The 7748-nt window shown below is 45.6% G+C and overlaps 1 protein-coding gene across 1 annotated transcript; it reads right to left on the bottom strand.

The window, feature by feature from the left end:
- Positions 1-1075: 1075 nt before the first annotated feature.
- Positions 1076-4970, bottom strand: LOC130482687 (neurophysin 1-like). Its single transcript, XM_056855501.1, has 3 exons — positions 4812-4970; positions 2980-3184; positions 1076-1113 (listed from the first exon to the last, which is right to left on the bottom strand). The coding sequence occupies exons 1-3, from the start codon at positions 4929-4931 to the stop codon at positions 1076-1078; spliced, it is 363 nt and encodes a 120-aa protein (XP_056711479.1). The 5' UTR covers positions 4932-4970.
- Positions 4971-7748: the final 2778 nt, after the last annotated feature.

Below are 7748 nucleotides of genomic sequence, written 5' to 3'. Positions count from 1 at the left end.
CGTTTCTTCTTCTAAATAAATACATAAGGTGTGGGATGGCCCTGAATGTATCTTCCCTGAGGTCTCCTTGTTTGTTTGAGGCAGTGGCAGAATTTGAACTGGTGTCTCCCAGATCTTAACTCATTCTCTTTTTGTATGTGGATGATGGCTTTCCCTTCACTTAAATCTGGATTTATTTCCAACTATTTTATTTATTTTGGTCCTGGAACATCTGTAGCTTAGCAACTATGATCAGGGAGCTGTGTGCTGGGGAGTCTTGGATTCAAGTCTTACCGAGGCCATGAGCTCCCTGGGCCTGCTGCTATTCTCTCCTCTACAGCCACTCTTCAGTAATGCACAGAAAATATGATTTAATGAGAAATGCTCTGACATGCTGGCAAATTGAAATAAATATGGAGTGGCCACATTCTTAGGGTTGATGGTGTCCAGGTGGGATCTCGAGATCTCCCAGAATTATAACGGATCTCCATACTACAGAGTTCAGTTCCCCTGGAGAAAATGGGGGCATACGAGGGTGGAGTCTATGGCCTTATACCCTGCTGAGGTCCCTCCCCAAATCTTGCCCTCCCCTTGCTCCGCTCCCAAATCTCCAGGAATTTCCCAAAGCAAAGTTGGCAACCCTACCTGCTAGGAAGGCAGGTAGGAATTTGAAGATTGTGGGAAATTGGGATGGTTCCTTGTTTTTCCTTGATGCTATTTAAAGCATTTGCTGGGATTTTGATAGGTATTTTACAGTTTTAATGTGTGGTTTGAAAACGATGGCCAGTTAGCCCTCTTGGGAGCTCTTTAAATAAACAAATAAAACAGGAGCCCCCCTTCTGCGCCCTCCCCACTTCATTAACAAATGAGCAATTACACACAAAACAAACCAGAGAATCGCTTTATTGGAAAGTCAAGAGACCACAAAGAAAAGCATTATTGTTTCTGCTGTTATGCAACTTTAATTTTTCATAAGCTATTGACTCTCAATGGACATATTTCACATGGAAACATACATCCCATCCATGGGACATTGTTGACCCACAAGTTCATAGCCTAAAAGTGCACTCCGTCATCCTCATGCCTCAATGTCTTCTTATTCTTGATCACACATCGAGTCCAACAGACAGCCCTCTGAAAGAGCAATAAAATATGTCAAAGAAGCCAAAACATATGAACACAGGAAGCTGCCTTATACTGAATCAGACCCTTGGTCCATCAAAGTCAGCATTGTCTACTCAGACCGGTAGTGGCTCTCCAGGGTCTCAGGCAGAGGTCTTTCACATCACCTACTTGCCTGGTCCCTTTAACCGGATATGCCGGGGATTGAACCTGGGACCTGCTGCATGCCAAGCAGATGCTCTACCACTGAACTATGGCCCTCCCTGGTGTTCTTCAGCCAATCTTCTGGACAACACAGACTCCCGTATACATTTTTAAAAATATTAAGGAAAAACACTTCATTTGTTCACAGAGGTCACTGGGTGATGATAACCACTCACTGAGGGGTAATTTACTACAGGGGTTTCTAATTGCTGTAAGTTACCTTGGCCTTGACCTGAGTGACCCAGGTGAGTCCAATCTCGACAGGTATCAAAAGCTAAGCAGGGTCGGCCCTTGTCACTACTGACTTGCGTTGCATGTGCCATCAAGTCACATCTGAATTACAGCAACCCTTGTTGGGGTTTTCAAGACAAGAGATGTTCAGAGGTGGTTTGCCATTGCCTCTGCACCACAACTATGGTGTTCCTTGGAGGACTCCCATCCAAATACTTGTCAGGGCTGGCCCTGCTTAGCTTCTGAGATCGGAGGAGGTCAGGCTAGCCTTAAACCTGGGGCTATCCAGGTCAGGGCAGAGAAGTAACACAAAGAAGTAATATCCATATAGGAAATTGTTCTATGTGATGTATTTTGAACATAACAGTTTCCCTGTCCAAGCCCAAAAGTAACATTCATAGCCTATGACATTATCATTAACTGCAGACTTAACAGCAATTGGCACAGCGCTTGTTTTCTTTACCTATAGTTATCTCCAGGTGACAGAACCAAAGCACACTCATGCCAAAAATATAAAAGAAAACATATACTATTAGAAGAAGAAGGAGAAGAAGAGTTGGTTTTTATACCCTTTTCTCTACCTTAGAATCAGAATCATAGAGTTGGAAGGGACCACCAGGATCGTCTAGTCCAACCCCCTGCACAATGCAGGAAATTTACAACTCCTTCCCCCCACACCCCCAGTGACCCCCACTACATGAATTCCAGATGTGCCTGCAGGCTCAAAAAGGTTGAGGACCCTTGCACTAGACAATGGCCAGAACCAGCCACAGAGGCAAACTTGAACAGACATGAAGCTGCCTTATACTGAATCAGACTCTTGGTCCATCACGATCAGTATTGTCTACTCAGACTGGCAGCAGCTCTCCATAGTCTCAGGCAGAGGTCTTTCCAGTTAGCTACTGCCAGATTGTTTAACTGGATATGCCAGGGATTGAATCCTGGACCTTCTGCTTGTCATGCAGATGCTTTGCCACTGAGCCACAGCCCCTTCCCAGAGGCAAAAACTACCTGGTCTAAGATAATATATCTTGCAAAGAAAATGTAGTGGTGGTGGAGGAAAGTGCCGTCGAGTCAAAACTGACTTATGGGACCTCTTAAGGTTTTCAAGGCAAGAGATGAACAAAGGTGGTTGGCCATTGCCTGCCTCAGCTTAGCGACCCTGAACTTCCTTGGTGGTCTCCCATCTAAGTGCTAACCAGGGCCAACCCTGCTTAGCTTCGGAGAGCTGATGAGATCAGGCTAGCCTGGGCCATCCAAGTCAAGACAAAAGAAGACATATACTTTAAAAAAAAGCACATATCTCTCAAAGTCATGCATAGCTCAGCCCATTTTTAACAGTGGGTGCCATGAGTTAAATCAGCAGCAACTAGCAAAATAAATGTGCCGACTGGGGGTTGAGGGGATGGTTCGGAAAAGGGCACCCGAGAACGTCCTCCTCACCGTGGCTGCAGCAGATCCCCGACGAGGCACAGGTTCCTCCGTTGTTTCCGCACGCCTTCTTTCCAGACTCACAAGGGGTCGGGAGGAAGTTTTCTTCCTGGCATCTCAGAGTCTCTGCAGTGCCGAAGAAGCAGCCCAGGTCTTCTCCACAGCAGATGTTGGGGCCAAAGCAGTGCCCTCTGTTTCTGGGCCCGCAGGAGATGCACTGGGGGGGAAGAGAGAACACAGAAGGGGGAGAGGTACCCTTGACAAAAACACAGTGGCTAAGCCACACCAAAAGAGTAAACAAAGTACAAAGTACGTGGCTGTAGGGCAAAAACGAATTTCATCACCTTAATGATTTATTTGAACACAAGATCACCAATCTGTAGGGTTGCCAGCTTCCGGGTACTAGCTGGAGATCTCCTGCTATTACAACTAGTCTCCAGCCGATAGAGATCAATTCCCCTGGAGAAAATGGCTGCTTTGGCAATTGGACTCTAGGGCACTGAAGTCCCTCCCCTCCACAAACCCCGTCCTCCTCAAGGTCCGTCCCAAAATCCTCCCACAGGTTGCAAAGAGGGACCTGGCAACCCTACCAATCTGCAAGTTATTAAATAACCAAAGATATAATTATATATATCTCTCTGGTAGGGTTGCCAACTCTGGATTGGGAAATACCTGCAGATTTTGGGGGTGGAGCCTGGGAAGGGGATTTGGGGAGGGGTGGGATCTCAGTGGGGTATAATTCCATAGCATCCACCCTCGAAAGAAGCCATTTTCTCCAGTGGAACTGATCTCTGTCACCTGGAGATCTGTTCTAACTCTGGGAGACCTCCAGCCTCCACCTGGAGGCTGGCAACCCTAATCTTTGTTTATTTACCAACTTGCAGATATATCTATGTTTATCTATATCTATATTACTGGTTTCACAGAAGTCAAAAGTCCTCCTCCATTCCCTAACCCTTCTTTGAGATGAACATCCTTTTCACATATAAACTCTTAGCAAGAAGTCAAAAGTTCTTCTCCGTTCTGTAATCTTTTTCAAAGGTAAATTCTTGGCAATGACCAAGAAATTATCGTTTATTCGAATGTATGTATGTTTGTTTGTTTATACTTTGATTTAAAACCCGCCCTTGATCCCTAGTCAAGGCCATGCTCAGTGCGGCTAGCATCATCCGGTAGTATACAATAATAAAATCATACAGACATTAAAATTTCTTAAAACTAACAAACTGTTGATAATGCATTGAGGTATTCTACGATGGATAACCAAGAGTTATTCTGAGGAAGACAACTTCAAAATTGGGAGAGAGCCAGCAGCCTATCATTTATCTTACCCTGAAGAAAGATTACATATTTAATTGGTCATTACCAGGAATTTGGCACTATAAAGCACTATGGGAATTGTAGAGTGATAAAAGGACTGTTGCCTCTAGCTGGAACTAAGGTGAGTCCCTCAGGTGTTAGCAGTGCTGCTGGGCCCTGGTTTGGCCCCAGAGTGTTAGGTTAGGGTTGCGAACCTCCAGGTACCAGCTGGAGATCTCCTGCTATTACAACTGATCTCCAGCCGGTAGAGATCAGTACCCCTAGAGAAAATGGCGGCTTTGGCAATTGGACTTTATGGCATGGAAGTTCCTCCCCTCCCCAAACCCCGCCCTCCTCAGGCTCCAACCCAAAAACCTCCTGCCAATGGTGAAGAGGGACCTGGCATCTCTAGCTGGAATATATGCCATTAAAGGTTTATGAATGAATGAATGAATGAATCTCTAGCTGGAAATCAGTTGTAATACCAGGAGATCTCCAGCTAGTACCTGGAGGCTGGCAACCCTATCTATCCCCCCACAACCTACCTTCCGGACTTCCACATCCAGGGTGGAACGCTTCCCTCCAATGGGGCAGTTCTGGATGTAGCAGGCCGAAGAGAGAGCCAGGAAGCAAAACACGCAGAAGGCCAGCGTGTTATAAGACATGGTCCCAGATGATGCCAGTTGGTTCTTTTGGGAGCAACGATGGAACGGTCCTTCAGGGTTTTGCCTCCATGGTCACAGCTATATATACTGGTTGAGAGGCCTGCTTAGCCATACCATTATTCTCATTACTCATTTCTCTTAAAAAACACAAGGTATTGCTTTTCACGCCACAAGACCTCATCTAATTATCCAAGGTTGAGGACGTGAGGTCAGTCAGATATGGGAGATTTTCTCTCTTCTTTCCCCCAAAACTTCACAGAAGATGTAGCAAAGGCCAAGAATTCTCCTTACTTGCAAGAGACTTTGATGTCACCAGTATTTGATGCGGTAGAATATGACGTCTTTGGGCATTCAGGAAATTGGTGATACAAGAGGATGTTTAGTGTGCATCTGTATGTTCTGGTCAGGAACATACTCCTCAGTTAGAAGCCGCTGTGGAGAACATCTAGAATCATAGAATCATACAGTTGGAAGGGATCACCAGGGTCATCTAGTCCAACCCCCTGCACAATGCAGGAAAATCACAACTACCTCCCTCCCACACACGCAGTGACCCCTACTCCACACCCAGAAGTTAGCAACAAAAAAAAAGAGAGAGAGAGAGAAACCCTCCAGGATCTCTGGCCAATTTAGCCTGGAGGAAAAATTCCTTCCTGAACCCAAAGTGGCGATCGGCATTTCCCTGGGCATGTAAGGAAGGGCCACGAAAGCCAGCCACTGACACAACCCTTCCTGTCCTCCATATCATGATCTGCCTAAGCTCACAGAATCAGCATTGCTGTCAGATGGCCATCTTGCCTCTGCTTAAAACCTCCAAGGAAGGAGAGCCCACCACCTCCCAAGGAAGCCTGTTCCACTGAGGAACTGCTCTGTCAGAAAGTTCTTCCTAATGTTTAGCCAGAAACTCTTTTGATTTGACTCTCCAAAGCTTATACCTCCAAAATCTTGTTGGTTTCTAAGGTGCCTATGGACTCAAATCTAGAAGAGATACCATTATTGGTAGATTTGAGCCCAGTAGCACCTTAGAGACCAACAATATTTTTGGGGTATAAGCTTGGAGAGTCAAATATGCCTTCATCAGAGATGATATATGATGAAGGCAGATGTGACTCTCAGAAGCTTATATTCCAAAACTTGATGGACTCTTAAGGAGCTCAAATTTAACTGTTATATCATTATAGGTAGATTTGAGTCCATAGGCACCTTAGAAACCAACAAGATTTGGTCTTGTTCTGAAGAAGAAGAAGAAGAAGAAGAAGAAGCCGACTTTCTCTACCACTTAAGGGAGACTCAAACTGGCTTACACTCCCCTCCCCCTCCCCACAACAGACACTCTGTGAGGTAGGTGGGGCTGAGAGAGCTCTAAGAGAGCTATGACTAGCCCAAGGTGACCCAGCTGGCTTCCTGTGGAGGTGTGGGGAAACTATCCCGGTTCACCAGATTCATGTCTGCTGCTCATGTGGAGGAGTGGGGAATCAAACCCTGTTCTCCAGATTAAAGTCCACCGCTCCAAACCACCGCTCTTAACCACTATACCATGCTGGCTCTCCAGTGAGCTTGGACTATCAAAAGCTCATCCCTTGAAAATCTTGTTGGTCTCTCGGGCGCTACTGGACTCGAATCTAGCTGTTCTACTGCAGACCGACATGGCTGCCCTCTGAAACGATTGTTACCGGGGAAGTTCCATTGAGCTATGCATATCCAAGCAACTAAGGTTTAGAGGAGGTTGGGAGATAATGAATGCTTCTTCTCCCAGGATACAAAGACAGTGATTAACTTAAATGGGTGAGATATCAACTATTAATGAAATCAGAAAGGCATAATATCTTTGGTGCTAAACCTGACACCCCTTGCCCCCGTCAGGTCTTAGATCCAATAAGCTCATCTGCCCCTCTTAGAAACCTTACAAGTTTAGTTAAGGACATTACATTCTTAATCATGTAGAATTGGCTTTGCATCATAACCAGTCCCAACTTTGGCTTCACTAATTCACCATCAGACATTGAGCAGCTGTCTAGCAAGTAACCCCGGGCCCAAACATTTATATCTGGCATTTAAACAGAGGACTTTAGACAATTTAGAGGTCAAAGATGACCATCAGTCATACCCTGGAATGCTACAAGGATCAGAAGGGTGATGTTAAATTATAAGTATCCATTATAAAATACCAATAGGTAGTAGAAGCTGGGAACAAAAATGAATGGAGTGGAGTCTGGTTTACCTAATCTGCTATAGAAGCATAGCTTCCCAGAAAACCAGAATGCTGAAGCTGGAGGGTGAGAGATTCAAAACAGACAAAAGGAAGTATTTCTTCACACAACTCATCGTTACATTGTGGAACTCCCTGCCCCAGGATGTGGTGATGGCTGACAACTTGAAGGCTTTAAGAGGGGAGTGGATGTGTTCAAGGAGGAGAGGGCTATCCATGGCTTCAAGTCAAAATGAATACTAGTCATGATGCATACCTGTTCTCTCTAGGGTCAGAGGAGCATGCCTATTACATTAGGTGCTATGGAACACAGGCAGGACGGTGCTGCTGCAGTCGTCTTGTTTGTGGGCTTCCTAGAGGCACTTGGTTGGCTAATGTGTGAACAGACTGCTGGACTTGATGGGCCTCGGTCTGATCCAGCAGAGCTTGTCTTATGTTCTTATGACTGAAGGGCAAGATGTCCCCCAGGGCTGTTAAATCCTTATTCCATTGGCAGAAGCCATCACCACCAACTAGACCACTGGTGGTCAAGGTGGCAAGAATGTATGACCTCATACCAGGGCCTGCAGATGACTCAAGCAAGTAAGCCAAGACTATTAGATCTGAGT

This window comes from Euleptes europaea, chromosome 9 (assembly GCF_029931775.1).
Source record: "Euleptes europaea isolate rEulEur1 chromosome 9, rEulEur1.hap1, whole genome shotgun sequence".
Taxonomy (NCBI): Eukaryota; Metazoa; Chordata; class Lepidosauria; order Squamata; family Sphaerodactylidae; genus Euleptes; species Euleptes europaea.
This window is presented reverse-complemented; position numbering and strand designations above follow the sequence as displayed.

Bases quoted from the DNA above. Each gene is read 5' to 3' on its own strand.
- LOC130482687 (XM_056855501.1), bottom strand. From the start codon at position 4,931: ATGTCTTATAACACGCTGGCCTTCTGCGTGTTTTGCTTCCTGGCTCTC. The intron at 3,185-4,811 runs GTAGGTTGTGGG...CTTCCCCCCCAG, and splicing joins TGGATGTGGAAGTCCGGAAG to TGCATCTCCTGCGGGCCCAG. The intron at 1,114-2,979 runs GTGAGGAGGACG...TTGCTCTTTCAG, and splicing joins GGGGATCTGCTGCAGCCACG to AGGGCTGTCTGTTGGACTCG.